The sequence below is a fragment of the Hypomesus nipponensis genome, chromosome 12 (assembly GCF_054491055.1).
Source record: "Hypomesus nipponensis isolate SF chromosome 12, ASM5449105v1, whole genome shotgun sequence".
NCBI classification, from domain to species: Eukaryota; Metazoa; Chordata; class Actinopteri; order Osmeriformes; family Osmeridae; genus Hypomesus; species Hypomesus nipponensis.
In genome coordinates, this window is record NC_140372.1 from 12132718 (window position 1) to 12150000 (window position 17283).

At 54.4% G+C, this 17283-nt stretch overlaps 1 protein-coding gene across 1 annotated transcript in view; it reads left to right on the plus strand.

The window, feature by feature from the left end:
* Window positions 1-3469: 3469 nt before the first annotated feature.
* LOC146261142 (arf-GAP with GTPase, ANK repeat and PH domain-containing protein 1-like) overlaps window positions 3470-17283 on the plus strand; it is an 84116-nt gene continuing 70302 nt past the window's right edge. Inside the window, 2 exon segments of the mRNA XM_084668113.1 lie at window positions 3470-4994; window positions 4997-5618. Of these exon segments, the coding sequence (XP_084524239.1) occupies window positions 4326-4994; window positions 4997-5618 (1291 nt within the window). The 5' untranslated portion in view covers window positions 3470-4325.

Below are 17283 nucleotides of genomic sequence, written 5' to 3' on the forward strand. Positions count from 1 at the left end.
CTGCAAAGCTGGCAGGTTGTGCTGACTCGATGCTTTGAGGCTATAAAGCATCAGTGGTTTGTGGAGGGCTAAGAGTGTGTGTGTGTGTGTGTGGAACAGTAGCTTGTCTCGCCGGCTCTCAACTCTGCTGTGTTGGCGTCACTCACTTCTGTTCCGACTGTGTTGTCTGCCATGATGTCTTGATCGAGAGCTCCCTGCATTTATACTCTCTCTCTCTCTCTCTCTCTCTCTCTCTCTCTCTCTCTCTCTCTCTCTCTCTGTCTCTCTCTCTCTCTCTCTGTGTCTGTGTCTGTGTCTGTGTCTGTGTCTGTGTCTGTGTCTGTCTGTCTGTGTCTCTCTCTCGTATGCACTGTTCCTCTGTGCTTCATCTCTCTCTACCTCCCTCTCACTCTGCCAGTGCTGCTCTGAGCTGGGGGGGGGGGGGGGGGGTCGGTTTGGCGGCAAAACAATGGCGAGCAGTGTCTCCTTCTCTCCGCACCTGTGTCTGCCATTCAGCGTCCCTATCAGGGCTCGCCGAACACGGACGGCAACATTCCCAAGGCTGGCTAATCAATCTGCTAGCCTTCTCCGGACCACTGGAGCTGTCTGCTAAAGAGGGATTTCTCTCGCTAAGCTCCTTGTATCTCTCCTGAGATGAAAGTCTCCAGTCCTGCCGGCGTGTCGCGGGCCAGGACGGACTGACGGAGGGAGGGAGAGGTGGTGAGGGGCGGAAAGAAAGAAGGGAGACTGAAAGAGGGGGAGATGGAGAGAGACAGAGAAAGGGGGAGACAGACAGACAGAGAAGGACAGAGGTAGAGAAATGGAAAGGAAGCCATGGACAGAGCAGACCATAATAAAGCTGTTGTGCGTTTGGAATCCAGCTCTCTAGGCCCTTAGCCCTTGGTGGTTCAATAGAATTATACACACACACAAATCATTAACACACGATTCCCATGGGAAATGTCATATATTGGCCACTGCACAGTTTAGTGCTACATACTGCTCTCTAAGATGCTATTGCTTGGACCTCATTGTATTTGATGAGTGCTTCATGTGATTCATGGTTGCTATGCGGACCTTACCTGGGGTAGTCAAGTCCACTCCCTGGAGTGAGCTGTCTGTCCACTGGTAGGACAGGTGGTCACCCCCCCCCCATCCCCCCCCCCCCACACACACACACTCCAAACAAGCTTTAATTGAAGCAGCTTTCATGGTCTGGTCTGCAATTATGGAAATCCTTTGTCTTCCAAGGCCATGAATAAGGCACAGTCGGTGAATCTCAGAAAAGGCTTTGAAATATTGCAGGAGAAATAATTTCATAAAACACTAGAAGCAGGTTATGCTATGTATGTTAGGGAAAAAAGGAGATTCGCGAAATTTATTTTGTTTTTTTGTTTAGTGGAACCCAAAAACGTGTTTCATGCTTAATGTGAGTTTGGATTTGGAATTACATTTACATAACATTTAGTCATTTAGCAGATTCCCCGAGGCAAGTAGGGTGAAGTGCCTTGCCCAAGGACACAGTCATTTGGCATGGCCGGGAATCGAACCAACAACCTTCTGATTAATAGTCCGACTCCCTAACCGCTCAGCCATCTGATCCCCTCTGAAGTAATGTCTCAGTAAACATGACTGAACCTTGTAGCCTACACTAGCTTTAATGTTAACCACGTTAGCAGATCTGGCTGCCGTTGTCACGTCTGAACGGTGCTGGGTCAAAGTCCCGTAATGTCACACACGTCACACTGCACACAGATGGCAGCATTGTCAAAACCATCGCCTATCGCTGCTCCTCCGCATCGTTCATCCCAAACGACTACCCTTTTACATGGAGCAAGCCCAAGCATGCTTGGGAATAAATAGGGCACGCTTTTCGCACGGAGATGACAGGCAAACATAACATTGCATCGCCGACTTCTACCTTGAGAGGTTGTCTTTTCATTGTTCTCGTTACACGTTTGCGTGAACATCCAACACCGTCCCAATTAGTCAAGTAGGAAGCCGTTGCGTACGAGCTGTAGGCTTCGGTGTTCCGATCTGACGGTCTATACCACTCCCGAGTCCTCAGGGCCCTCTGCTATACCGCGTGACTGGTGACGGATCTCTCTGCCGGGATGAAAGGCGAGAGAGAGCGGGGCGCGTGTTTGAAGTCGCTGCTCTGAGCCGACACGGGCGTGTAATGTAGTCCCGCCGCCGCGCTGGAGATGCTCTCCGCACTCTGGGCTCCTCCAATAGGCCTGAGCCACTTCAGCCTGAGCCACTTCAATTACTCCCCGGTTAAAAGAGCACCAGAGGGAGTTGTGTGCTGGGACTGTCAAAATGGCCGCAAAATTTTTCTTCTTCTTTTCTGTCGGAAGAGCGGGTGATGAGAGAGCTGCAGAGTAGAAGGAAGGGTGTGCATGTTTGTGTGTGTACATGATACATCTGCAACACAGGTACGGAAGCAGAAGGATGAACGGTATATGGCCCAGACTAGCAGGACCTACACGTTATACCAGTACTGGTGCATATCTTGACATAACACCTGCCTTGTCTCTGTAATATACAAACGCACTGTGTGGAGGTGTATGAGCCTGCTGTTAATACTGCAGTTCCAAATCCTCCCCCCACCCCTCTCTCTGTATTCTCAAGGAGCGAGTGACAGAGCGGAATGGAAGAACTGGCAGGATGAAAAGATGGTGTGTGTGGAATATCAGGGAAAGAGTAAGGTGCTCATCAGCCTTCTCTAATCTCCCTTAATCTGAATGATCCAGAAAATGTCAGGCCGAATTTGAAGGCGAAAGGGAGAGGCTGTGGGGATTGCGGGTGGAGATAAGAAGTAATCTCCAACACCCACCACCCCTCTCTGGAGACAGAGGAAAGGGTGAAAGAGCGGGATAACTAGCTGGAGGAAAGGGCTGAGGTGTGTTTGTGTTTGGAGGGCGCGGACACTTCAGAACTTGTTTGTTTATCTTTATGTGTGTTTAGAAGCCTTATTGAGACCCAGTGCAAGCTAGTTGTTTGATATCACGCCAGAAACACAATTTGAGTGGATGTTAATTTGTATTTGAAGGATACGCCTATGTTTATTCGGAAGATTCTACTTTAAAAAATTAAAAACGGGTTTGGAGATTGACGTTGTTGAATTTGGCAGCTTGTCAAACTGTTGGAAAAATCACATTTACTTTTATTATATTGGCCCGTTGATTTGGCGCATGAGTGCGTTAATCAATATTTAACTTTATGCGACAGATGTTACGCTTGCAGGTGAATACACTCTTTTCATCACTATCCCTATCATTTGTGTAGGTAGGCCAGCGCGGGTGGGCTTTAAAGATCTTGATAGACAGAAAGAAAGGGGGCATGCTCCACCCCCATGCATATCGTTAATAGCTGGAAAACCCGTCGTGGATTTCAAAGTTCCGTAATACATTTTCATTAGCCTGTTATCGTCTTAATTTTGACCCACACAGCTGGCTTTCATATTCATTTATTTCCCCGAAATGTAGTAAGTGCTTATCAATTTGCAAATAAGATATTTTGTGAAAGACCTATGTTTAAAAGTGCATGTCGATCCGTTCCAAGCCGTGTTCCGTGTTTTGTTTCTGGTATGCTCTTCTGCTGGATGATCCGTGTCCCTCTCTTGAGTGTGAAGTGAGGAGAGAGAGGAAAAAGGGATACGGGACGGTGGCTACGTTTCTCCGTTTCTGTGGATAATTGTCAGTGAGAGTGGAGCTTGGTTTCGCATGTCAATTCCTCTCATTTGAATCACAATCGGATATACAGCGATGAAAACAAAACCACTTAATCAGTGCTAGAGAGCAAGCTGGTTTCGCTGCGGGAGATGCGCGAACACAATGGGAGACGTCGCACTCCGATTGGAATACAGTGGTGGAAATAATGTGTTTTCTAAAATAAGGGGTGGACAGTCGAGGATGATATTACAGCAATAACTTCACAATTTCCAGGACCCTAATGTCAGAGTGGTTTTGGAATGAGTGGATTAGGCCTACATCACTCTGGGAAAAGTATATTTTGACAGGACGGTAGGAATTTTGATGGAAGCCTCGCAGCTCGCGAAGCCGGACATGCGCTAAATGAAGACGCTTGTTTGTTTTCAGCTGAAATTCACTAGGTTGCAATTTACATCGCTGTATTAATCAGTGAATTTAACATCCGGATAAGCGAAAGAAAGTCAGTTCAGTATTTATTTACTGCAGATATTGGTATGAATAGGAATATTCCTTTCCAGTCATTGCCAGTTATAATCTTACGTCTTCGGAGCGCCGGTGAATACCATCTGTCTTCACAGAGTCGCGTCTGTCTCACTTGTGTATTCAGTGTATTTCAATTCATGCCTCTAAAGAATGTACCTACTTGACGGTAACTACACTGACAGTATGGATCGAGGAACGCCACAAAGGAAAACCGTGTACCGGATCTCTCTCACCTTGGTTAAAAAAGAAAGCTTGCAGGATGGAAGCGCTTCGGCGCAGCGACGCATTGAGAATCCCAAAGTGGGCGCTTACCGTCGCGAGGGCTCCTCGGAGATTCAGAGAAGCTGCTTGCTCGAGGAGTTGAGAGAGGTCGATGATGAATCGGACGAATTCTCCTCGCACAACAACATGAGGAATTTCAGGACGTTTAGCACTGGCCAGCTGGAGCTGGGGAGACTCAAATTATCCAGGAAGGTGCATCATTTACACAAGGATCTAAAAGAAACGGCGACCAGCCCCGTGACAGGAGATGGTAAGGGAACTTTGGAAAACATTTCTCCACAGAGCCAGAACGCGCATGACGGGGTAGGTGGGCCACAGGAAGGGGCTGACACGGACAGGATTCGGGGAGATCCCCGCACCGAGCAGGACCCGACCTCGCAAGCGCCCGCCGCCAACGGCGAGAACGGCGGCGTCCACAAAAAGAAGCGCCTCCTCAAGGCCAAGAGCACGGAAGAGAGAACCTCGGAGGCGCCCGGCGACGCCAGGCCGCCCAAGAGCAACGGCAAGGCGGCCCCCGGCGCCCCCTCCCCCGAGACCCCCCCCCCCTGAAGCGACACCCGAGCCTGCTGCGCCGCAGCTTCAGCTTCCGCCACTGGACGGGCGGCGAGCTGCTGCGCATCCGCGCCCTCTCCCGGGACAAGCACCACAGCAGCTCCGGCTGCATCGGCCGCGACGAGGCGGCCCGCGGAGGAGGAGCCGCAGGAGGGGCCGACGAGCCCGTCGCCGCCGACGCTACGGTCCTCCGGAACCCCAGCTACGGCGAGTCGGACCCGCCGGAGAGGAAGAGGAACACCCTGGAGGTGGGCGCCGTGTTGAACCGGGCCGACCCGGCGCTGGAGGAAGCGGGCCGGCGGGAGCGCGCCCGCGGCAAGAACCGCACGCTGGACAACAGCGACCTGCTGCAGCTGTCGGAGAAGAGCGCGGCGGAGAAGGAGGGCTTCCTGCGCGGGGCCGGCGGGCGCTCCAGCGGCCACGAGAGGCGCCTGGTGCGCTTCTTCAGTGGCATCTTCTCCCGGAGGGACGGCGGCGGCGGCGGCGGGGCCACGTCCACGCCGCTGGGGAGCCCCAGCAGCGCCCGGCCCCTCCGGAGGGGCCCCGGGAGGCGGGGCGGGGCCGGCTCCCAGTCCAGCACGGAGAGCATGAACGGCAGCCAGGCCGACGGTAACGGACGTTCTCCCATCTCTCTCGCGCGTCTCTTTGTATGTGTGTGTGTTTTATTTTACTCCCCAGTTTTCAATTCGTACCTCTACTTAGTACTTCCTGTCCCTCACGCTCGAGGTTGCCCCGCTCAAAACACGCAAGACTCCTCTCCCACGGCGAGTCTGACTGTCGGCTGTGCGTCAAGCTCCCGGAGCCTTGACTCCCCGGGCCTGTGGGTGGCTCTGGGTGTGACGGGGGAGGGCAGGTATTTGTTTTGGACAGGAGGGCGATGTTTGGTTGCTCAGCTAATGGATTCCGCCGACGTTTGCCTTTCATTAGAGCGGGCTGTTGTCTCTGGCTCTCTGGCAGCCCCGTAAGTCTCTCCGTGTGCAGCAGATAATGCCATGCAGGTGGTGCACACATGGAAGGAGAGGAGGGGGAGGTGAGGGAAAAGCCGGAGTCCGTTGGCATGTCCTCTGACGTCCTCCGTAGGAGTCTTTTCTTGTTACACTCTCTCTCCCTCTCTGTCTCTCTCTCTCCCCTCTGCCTCGGTTCTTTCAGATTCTTTATGTCTCATACCTCTTTCCTGTGTGAAGGGATATGTGATAGAGGAAGTAGGCATGTTTCCATGCAGGGCTAGTAGACCCCCCCATCCCAAAACGGCTCCTACCCACAGCTTCCCTCCAGTCGCCATGGTCCTGGGTCTGCCTGGTAGAGTGTGAGACCAAACCAAACCCCCTTCTGGCCGAGTTGGGCCTGGTTTATCTGACAAGGGGGCTGGGTCGTGATCGAGCTCTGCTGGAACGGGCTGACTTTGGGGGTCATGCTTGAATGAACTGACTCGCTCGAAGCTCTACTGCCTAGTGGAAGCTGGTAGGACCTAAAGTGTGTGTGTGTTTGTCTTGTCAGTGTAAAGAGTCGCCCCTAATGATGCAAACGACAGTAATATACAGTCATTGTATACTAGCGAGGTCTACAATGCCTCCTCGAAACAATGAAGCCAGCTACTCCCCCCCCCCCCCCCCCACTAGACAGCAGCTCTAATGAACTGGTTTGGATGGCACCCAGTCTTGTGAGTGTGGTGGGGGGGGGGCGCGTCGACATTTCTGGAATTCCTGAGACCCCTTCGAGTCGTAACGGGCCACCTCAGCAAGCAGGCCGCAGCCTGGGAGGGGCTCGGGAGGGAGGGGGGGGGGCCTGCCGAGGGTCAACTGCTGTTGGGGGTACTGGATCCTCTCCCGTTAGCATGACACAGCCTCTGAACGTGTCGTGTCTGGGTGCTGTGGTGCTGGGTGTTGGCTGGGTGTGCCCAGGCCCCAGAGGGGTGAGGAGGAGGGGGGTTAGGGGAGGAGGGGGGGGGAGGGGGGGGGGGTGTCTGTCAACTGAACGAACGCACTGTCACTGGGTGTCCCTTTTTTTGGGGCACATATACGAACTCCAACCCACCCCAGCACTGGCTAGCTCCCCTCCTGCCCCAACCACTCTGCGCACTTTTAGTGGTTCATGGTGTCAGGTGGAAGTGAGTGAGTGTGTGTGTGTGTGTCTTGGGGGTGGGGCGTGTCACTGGGGTTACGGGTGTGGGTTATAGTTTCAGTGTGCTTTTGTACTTATACATGTGCGTGTGTGTGTGTGTGAGGTGTAGTGCAGGCTATGGGTGTGAGTCAGTGCCGGTTACAGTAGGAGTGTATACAGAATGTGTGTGTGTGTGTATGAACGGCGGGGGGTAGTGTGTTTGTGACCTACATCCACAGCCATGCAGAAGTAATGTGTGGGACATGCGTGTCAAAAGGCAGCCGTGTGTGTGTGTGTGTGTGTCTTAAGCGAGGATACCCAGAGGAGTCGCCCATCTTGCTAACCTCCTCACAGAGCTCCTATCACACACACCGAGATGTGCGCACACACACACACTTCCACACACCCTCACTAGGTCACATCATTGGCGTGCTGCATATTGACTGACTCTCTCTGTCTCTCTCTGTCTCTCTCTGTCTCTCTCTGTCTCTCTCTCTGTCTCTCTGTCTCTGTCTCTGTCTCTCTCTGTCTCTCTCTGTCTCTCTCTGTCTCTCTCTGTCTCTCTCTGTCTCTCTCTGTCTCTCTCTGTCTCTCTCTCTCTCTCTCTCTCTCTCTCTCTCTCTCTCTCTCTCTCTCTCTCTCTCTCTCTCTGTCTCTCTCTGTCTCTCTGTCTCTCTGTCTCTCTGTCTCTCTGTCTCTCTCTCTCTCTCTCTCTCTCTCTCTCTCTCTCTCTGTCTCTGTCTCTCTCTCTCTCTCTCTCTGTCTCTCTCTCTCTCTCTCTCTCTCTCTCTCTCATGTATTTCGCAGCGCTCTTCATGTAATGCACGTTCACTTAGATATGCTGAGCATCATTTGAGCTACAACTGCTTTGATGTGCCGTGCTCTCTCTCTCTCGAGCATGCCCTCGCTCGCACATACTCGTACACGCACACAGCAGTTTACACACACACACACACATTCTCAGTACTCAGTGATATCTGAGCCGCGGCCCTACAATGGGCACAATGGGAAGAAACTCCTATGCGAGCCAGGAGAGGATGGATGAGAGGGAGACTTCCTCTGGAGCCTGCAGCTGCCTGCTCCGCTAGCCGTGCCAGCGCTCCCTTCCAGCGGGGGGGGGGGGGGGGGCGATGCGGGGGGGGGCGATGCGGCCTTTTGTTCCCCCTGATGAGGGCGGACGAGAGGAGGAAGGTTGTTCTGAGGGGAGCTTCCGAGGGGAAGGTCTTGAACTGGCGAACTGAACTCCTCTCCTCCCCCTGCGTGTCCGTCGATGCTGCTCTGCGTTCTCTTGACTGGTTCTCTCTCTCTGTGTGTGTGTGTGTGTGTGTGCGTGCGTGCGTGTGTGTGTGCAATCCCCCCATCACCCCACAACAACAGCTCCACTGTGGTCTGCTTCAGTCATGTAGACGAGAGAGAGAGAGAGGGGGGGAGAGAGGGGGAGAGAGGGGGAGGGAGAGGGAGAGGGAGATATGACTGTATCAAATAGACAAATCTTGCTGTGGGGAACCAACCGTGGCTGAGAACCAGTGGAGCTCAGGAAATGTACTGGCCCCTGATCCATGGAGCCAACTGCTGCTAGGCCTGCAGCCTGACCGGGGGGGTTTCCCAGAGCGTAGGCTTGTCTTCAGAGCTGGACCTTTGGGCCTCGTACTGCTCCGCTGGCTCGATGTGTTCACGTCATGGAGTCCTGTCTCTCCTCAATGAGGGCTTGTGAATGAGGGCAGCTGGGACTGTCCAACACACACACACACACACACACACACACACAACAGACACACCACACAATGCCCCCCCTTTCTTTGCTTATTAGCTGACCACTGTGTCGCCCCGTGGTTGCAATCACGGGTCATTCTGAGGTTAAAGATCATGAGTCGGAGCTTCGGTGTGTGTGTGTGTTGGGGGGGGGGGGGAGAGAGGGCATTGCTGGAGGACAGGCCTACACAGCACCTCACTGCTTGGCTTCCTCTCCTCCTTCCCTCTCCCTCCCCCACTCCTCCTCTCCTCCTTCCCCTCCCCTCCCCTCCCCCACTCCTCTCCTCCCCTACTCTCCTCTCTTCCTTCCCTCTCCCTCCCCTACTCCTCCCCTCTTCTCCTCCTTCCCCTCCCCCACTCCTCTCCTCCCCTACTCTCCTCCTTCCCTCTCCCTCCCCCACTCCTCCCCTCTTCTCCTCCTTCCCCCCTCCTCCCCTCCCCCAATGCCTTCCCTCCCTCAGACGCTGCCTCTAGTTGACATTCCACCCCTCCTTTCCGTTTCAGCCCTCAAATTCATGTTCTGGGTGTGATGGTGTGTGTGTGTGTGTGTGTGTGTTGAGGGGTTTTCAGAGGCAATATAGAGGACGGGGTGCAGCACATTCCTAGCACTGATAAAAGCGACCTTGAATGTGTGCGTGTATTTCGACTCTTTGTTTCCCCCCGCCCCCCCCCCACCCTCCAGTCATGGCCTCTTTACTTCTCACCCTGCCATGGTGTGGAGGCTGCTGGCGCGAGCGTGTGTGTTTGTGTTTGCTCTTCTCCTCGGCACAGGGGCACAGCTCTAGCCTAATCTTGCCGAGGGCTAGCGAGCCAACACGCAGAGAACGCCACTTCGCGAGGGCTAATGCCCTTATGTAACGCTCAAATCCACCGGAGGGCGACGGCAAGGACACTCGCTGATGCAGCAGCCTCCAAATCCCCAAACGAACGGCATCAACAGCAACCCCCCCTGCCCTGTCCCCCTCTACCCCTCTCCCTACCAACCGCGTCCTTTACTCTAAAGAGCACACACGCGCGCGCGGGCGGCCGTGCATCAGGATGGCGACATCCAGCGCTCGCCCCGGAGAGAGCGGAGCGAGAGGCCCGACGAGCGCCGAGAGGACTGGACCCGCTGCCGTCGCTCTCTGTCGCAACGTGTTGCACGGACGTCGCAGGCAAGGTCGCTGGCACGGTGCGCTGGGAAATAGGTTATTCTGTCCCTTCTGTCTACGTGGAGCGTATCTTTTGTCTTTTATCTTTAGACTCTTGTCTCTCATCCCCCTAAGTCCTGGTGATCAGTCGACCTGTCTGTCTCTCGTGTCTACCTGTCTCTCTGCTACTCTGTCTGTGAGTAGAGGCTGAGGCCAAGACCCCCTATAGGTTACTAAGGCTGTCTAATCCCGGGTCGTGGATGACCACCAGCTCATCCCTCCGATTAAATGGACGCCTAATCACCCCCCGTGCTTCCACATGCTGTCTGTGTGTGTGTGTGTGTGTGATGGGCGCTTGGTCATTAGTGTTTAGGAGGGGCAGGACTAGTTAGCTAGAGGAAGCTTTTAGGAGTTTTTTCGGATGGGGATAAAAGCGCAGGGCATACGGCCCAGTGTGTGCGTGTTTTGAACTGATTTAAAAAACTGATATGAGGTCAGTGTTTGTCTATGTGTGTGTGTGAAGGAGTCACTGAGTTTGTTTGTAATACAGTAGATTAAGGCTGGGGTTTCATGCTCAGGGGATAGCCAGATGCTACAGTACGGTGGAACAGGACGGGGGCGGTGTGTGTGTGGTGTGTGTGTTGTGTTGTGGGGTGTGTGTGTTGCGTTGTGGGGTGTGTGGCCTTGTCATGTTCCCCATGTCTTGTGTGTCACGCATGTTGGCCCGCTGGGACGAGGTAGCGAGGCGCGCCGTGTCAGCAGAAGTGGAGTCGAAACGCGAGGTCTCAACCCTCCAGCAGAGAGAGAGAGGGGGTGGAGGGAGAGAGAGAGGAGTGGAAAGGCAGAGGGAGAGAGGAGCAGAGAGAGAGAGAGAGAGAGGCCAAGATAACCAAGATCAGTTTACCGTTTTCACTTTGCATAACTAACCGCAGCTACCGAGGCAGCTGCCAAATCAAGTCGAGAGCTGGAGAACGCGTGTTCCACTGCGGCAACGGATAGCCGGCACGGTACATTGGCCCGAGGCGCACAACATCCTTCTGTGTAGCCCCCCCCCCCCCCACCCCCCTTCCCACGATAAGAACTCTGCATTGTATCTTCGTCCCCCCCTGTGCAGCCTTTCCTTGTTTGCCTGGCCAAACACAGGTCGGTATCTGACGGGGGGGGGGGGGGGGGGGAGTGGTCCCAGGGACCCTGGGAGCCCAGATAGGCCCGGCGTCGGAAGGCAGCATGGCGTGCCAGGGCGATTTGGAGCGCTCTGGGTGTCTGGAGAGCTGATAGGGGGAGAGGAGATGGCGCTGGTCCATTCCCACGCAGCCGTGGACCTGCATCTGTTGGGCCGGCCCCCGGCTGGGGAACTGTGCGTGCCTTGTCTCTGGTCAGGGGCCGTCGCGTCGGGGGGGGGGGGGGGTGGGGGGCGGCTGGCGCACACATGCACGGTGCTGCTGTGGCCCGATTCCCTCATCATTCGGATCTCGGTGAAGAAACCCACACGAGCGTCGACCGGGCTTGTCGACGCATGCGAGGTCTCTGTTGCTCTCTCTTTCACTGTCTGTCCACTCTCTCTCTCTTATTCTCTCCTTCTCTCCCTCCCTCTCTCCCTCTCTCTCTCTCTCTCTCTCTCTCTCTCTCTCTCTCTCTCTCTCTCTCTCTCTCTCTCTCTCTCTCTCTCTCTCTCTCTCTCTGTCTCTCTCTCTCTCTCTCTCTCTGTCTCTCTCTCTCTCTCTCTCTCCTCTCTCTCTCTCTCTCTCTCTCTCTCTCTGTCTCTCTCTCTAGCACACATGACAGTTCTGCTCCAGGGACTTTAAGCCACACATTCAGAGGCAGCCTGCTGTTGGCTCTGTTAGCAGAGTCTGGGAGCGGCTGGTGTCATTCCTGGCTGTCGCTGGTCTCACTCCCCGCCCGCCCCCCCCCCCATCCTCTCCAGGACAACTGCCTCACCTCAGGGAGCCCTCACCTCATATGCCCCTGCCTGGCTGCGGGGAGGGGGCGGTTGATCATGAAGCCTCGCTCAGCGTGGGTTATGACTCTTTGGGGAATGGCTCTTTGAGGTTAGGCTGTAACTCCTTGGGGTTATGACTCATTGGAGTTTAAGACTCGTCCGGTTGTGAATCGTTCGAACACACAAAATGAGCCTTCATCAACGCAGCGCCACAACGCCGCCGCGAAAAACACAGCCGTCGTTTCTATGATGAGTCCAGGCCACCCGTAGCCCCCAGGGCTGGCGTTAGCCCCCAGTGCTAACATTAGCGTTGGTGTGGAATGACTCGGCGACCCGAGGGAGACCGTCTCCTCAATGCTTCCTCTTGTTTTCTCACACGGCTCTTGTGGTGTCCGAAATAGCCCGCGTCTGGCTGCAGTGCTCCAGTGGGGCTGTGGGCCTCTGTGCTGTGCTGCTTGGCTCCGCTGTGGTGTTCCCAAGCTGGGGGCTACATTTGGACAGTGTTCGTTGGAGCCTCAAGCCAGAACGGGGAGGTCGTGACTTGGGAGCCTGACTTCTCCAGAAGCTACTATTAGGATTTGGGACTACAATGAGAGAACCCGAGCCTCCACGACGACGCGAGTCATCCGCAAATTTTGAGAACCAACGTTTTGCGGATGTATTCACCAAATCCGCAAGCCCCAAATACACGTATCCATATCCCCGCCCCCCCCCATCCGGGACAATGCTGTCTCCTCGGCCAATGGGCACACGATCTCTTTGTCTCAGCCCTGCTGCGGTTGGATGGGCTGCCAGTCTCTTCCTGGTTCACTTCCTCCCCCCGGGCCGTTTTAATCAGCGGGAGCAGGGCTGCTCGCTAACGGTGACGGAGCAGCTAATGACGCTGGCGCTCTGAGAGAGACAGCACCCCAGCCCTGATGGATCACTGGAGCCTTTATTACAAAAAGAAACCCTCCTTTATATTCGGGATGTTTTTATTATGTTTTTTTTGAGTGTGTTTTTTTTTTTGCCCCTGAGGCTTGATTAGAAGAGTGGTAATGTTACTCAGTGAAAGCGTGTGTGCGTGTTTTTCAAACGAGGACAAATATTGCTTGTTGCCGAACTCATGCGGGTTGATGGTGGCCCAATCGCTGACCCGGAGCGGTTTCCTGTGTGCGGTTGTCGGCGTGCTGGAGAGAGGCAGGAGACCCCCCCCCCCCTCCCCCTCCCCCACCATCTCTCTCTGCCATCTCTTGGGCTGCTCGTAGTTGAGTAGACCAGGGCTGCATAGAGAAGCCTAGACCAACCCGCCCCCCCCCCCCCCCCCCAAATCCCCAATCCACCCTTCATGCAGAGGAGTCTCGAGGTCACCACGCTAGACAACCCTGCCAGCGTAGATCGATGATGTGACTGATTGGCTTGGATTGATTTAATTGCTGATTGTCGGGTGTGACGGATGGGTTACGGTCGGGCGTTAGTGGCTAGGAGCTGGACTCCCGAGCACCTTCCACAAAAGCGCCATTGCGTTTTAAGGGAGGAGTGATTCGCACGTCGTCTCATGTTTCGCGTGTTGTCGACCGTTCAATCCGCCTCGGCTTCCTTCCTGCACGCCTCGAACTCTGGCGCCAAGCACGGAAGCGTGGCGGAATTTGCCGGCGTGTACCGTAACCTGTCAGACGGAATGAAGCCGCAGGTGGTGACTGGGCTGTGAAATACACACACACACACACACACAATGTAGCCTGCAGGTTGTACTGTTTGAAAGCATCAACAGACCTTTTCTCCAACCTCACCCACCCTCTCCTTCTTCAGTATCCTGTAGTGGGCTGGACTACAAGACTAGAATAACACCCCACTGTCACCAAAATACCTTCTTTAATAGACTGCACAAAGATTTGACACAGTTTCCAATCCTCTCTTATTTCCACCAAGGGTAATTGAGATATCGGTCTTGAACAAAACGGAACCCTCCTTGCAAATTCGACTTGGAGGCTTTGACACACAACAGTGATGGCTTAAACATCGTCATTCTGCCAACATTCACATCCAGGCCCTGGCTGGTGAACTGTGTTTATGTCAAAGCACTTAACAATAACAGGGAATTATGGTAATGTGTGCGCACTCATCCACTTAACCTGTTCTCATTCATTTGGGAAGTGAAGCCGCAGCCCTGATGTTCTCCTGCGCCTACACACACTCACACACACACACACACACACACACAGCCGCCACAGCCCAACCATATTACTGCTGGAACAAAGGGGAGACTAACAAACAGTACCTCAGAACAGACCAGTTGGTTCTGCTTTGCATGTGTAGCCATATGCTGCGATGCCTCGGATAAGCCTGGTTTAGCAGGGCCGACATCTTCCTGCATCTGTAATGACCGCGTGTAGAAAAGAGAACGACAGGAGGTCGCTGGGAGGGAGAGAGAGAGAGAGAGAGAGAGAGAGGGGGAGCTGAGGAGAAGGAGTAGATGGGGAGAGGGGGGGGGGGGTGAGTGAGTGAAATGATAGCGTGAAGGGCGAAGGCCATGATAATGATGTCACGTATGACCAATGAGGGAATGCTCGGCTGATTTGTCACCGTCGATCTCTTGTTAACCCCCCTGCTACACACACAATGTCACACACACACACACACAGACTCCGCCTGGAACCGTGTCTGCAATTCCCTCAGGGGATGAACGGTTGGCTCCACCCTTGTGTGTGTGTGTGTGTGTCAGTCACAATGGCCACCTCCCCCCAGCAGTGTGTTTGGGGTGTGTTTGGGGTGCCCCCCGGAGGCCCCCTCCACTACTGAGACAATAGGATCATTAGTCCATTAGGATCCAGGCCGTGTGTGGGTGTGAACAGCTCTTCAGACATGACTAGCCGCTCCCAGACCCGTGTGTCTCTGCATGGCCAATGACATACTCCAGCGTGCTAACGTCTGACTGGCACACAGCCACGAAAACAAAAGGAAAGATCCGTTCCGGAAAGCCGGTGATGTTTGATACTTGGATGACAAGAGGAGGTGAAGCTACAAGGGCGAGGTCCGAGTCGGTGGTTATCCGTCAAATCGTCCAGGCTGGGTTCCAAAAAGGCAGCTTTGTCGGTACGGCCAATAACGGATCGCGGACAACGTCATTGATTTCCGTCACGTGAAACTGACGCGACGCTGCGCGGTCCATGTCGCTGACGCCTGAGGGAATGTCATCCAGTCACATTCCAGCCCGACTGGGATGCCTGACGTCACGGAGGACCCCCCCCTCTCTGTTTTTCCACCTCTGACACGAGAGAGAGAAAGAGAGAGAGGCGCATTCCTCAGGTTTCAGATGCCTCTCACCTTGCGCCACACCGACGCAAATACCTTTGTGGCCTAACTCCTGAGACCAACGCCTTGTTTTGTAGCCTGTTTGGAAATTCAACCATGACTGTGTGGACACAGTATCCTCTGTCCTGTGGTGCAGTCATAGACATCTACTATATAGTGCCATCTCTTTGAAAGAAATGTCCCAGCATGGTGAAGAACTGGGTGGATTTCGATTTTGGGATATTGATGGCTTGTTTAACTGACGTGTATTAAATGTAGGTGTAGGCCTAGCATGAAACAAACACAGATCTTGGCTGATATGTCCAACTGTGGATGTTGAGCACGAACCGGTTCTTCGGTCTAAGTTAAAAAAAACAGCGCTGTGGTCAATTTGCCCGCCTCACTGACATTCCTGGCACGACGTAAGTCAAAGTAACTTTGACTTTTCGGTTGAAGCCCGGCTATAGGAGGGAGGCAGAGTTGCTGATTTGCCGTCTTTAAGCCTGCCTCCTCATTGGCTTTTTAGAAGATGGATCATGTCGGTCAGCTGCATGGACACAGGGGTGGTGGCCGTGGCTTTGCTAGTTGGGTTCTTCCGAAAGCATCCACTCTAAAGCTGGCTCTCCGGGTTGGGGCTGGGGTTAAGTGAGGGCATGGTCTCCCCCACCCCTGCCAGACACCCAGGCACGCTCCAGGACCCTGCCCCACTATTGTGCTACAGCAGAGCAGTGTGCTTCAACTGGCTGCCGTCGAGGTGTGTGTGTGTGCGCTCGTGTGTTTGTTTGTGCTTGTGTGTTTGAGAGAGAGAGGCCCGCCCTGCGAGAGTAGCTTTGCGAGTTGTCCGCTTGGATGGCTGCCAAGTTCTCCATTCTCCGTCCCCCTCTCCCTCCCCCTCTCCCTCCCAACCTGCTTCCTGGCATTGTTCTCCTGGTGGTGTTTCCCCTTCTACACCTTGACACGTGTCCGTGTGTCTGTGTGTGTCGCTGTGGTCCACACTCCCCCATGTCCTGGTGCTCCCCCATGCCCTGGTGCTCCCCCATGCCCTGGTGCTCTCCCATGCCCTGGTGCTCTCCCATGCCCTGGTGCTCTCCCATGCCCTGGTGCTCTCCCATGCCCTGGTGCTCTCCCATGCCCTGGTGCTCCCCCATGCCCTGGTGCTCCCCCATGCCCTGGTGCTCTCCCATGCCCTGGTGCTCTCCCATGCCCTGGTGCTCTCCCATGCCCTGGTGCTCCCCCATGCCCTGGTGCTCCCCCATGCCCTGGTGCTCTCCCATGCCCTGGTGCTCTCCCATGCCCTGGTGCTCTCCCATGCCCTGGTGCTCCCCCATGCCCTGGTGCTCTCCCATGCCCTGGTGCTCTCCCATGTCCTGGCCAGGAGAGCGTCTTGCATGTTTTTAGTGAATAGGGGTTATTAGCAGAGGAAACCCATGTGAGCATTTGGATAACATGCAAACTCCACACAGAACCCCCTGGAGATAGACCAGGCCAGGATAGGCCAGACTAGGTTAGACCAGACCATACCAGGATAGACCAGCCCAGACCAGACCAGGATAGACCAGGATAGTCTGGATCAGACTAGGTTAGACCAGACCAGGCTAGGCCAGGCCAGGATAGCCCAGACCAGGCTAGGCCAGATCAGGCAGGATAGTCCAGACCACACCAGGCTACCCCAGACCATACCAGGCTAGCCCAGAACATACCAGGCTAGCCCAGAACATACCAGGATAGCCCAGACCAGTATAGCCCAGACCAGACTGTCATGCCATATGAGCTCCTTGTAGTATTTATATAGCTAATAGCCTTAAAGCGTGCTGTAATTCTCCCTGAGCAAACTGTGTAGGAGCTGGACTAATGGAACAGAGCCTCGCTCGGCCCTCCCTCTCTAATAGACTCTGAGTCACCAAGTTCTCCACTTCTTTCTCCTTTACTTCTGTAGTGTCGTTCTGTCTCTTTCTCTCTCTCTCTCTCTCTCTCTCTTTCTCTCAGTGAATCTCTCTCTCTCTCTCTCTCTCAGTGAATCTCTATGTCTTTCTCTCTGTGTCTCCTCCAGTTGTTTGGGGACAGGAAGGCCCTGCTTCAT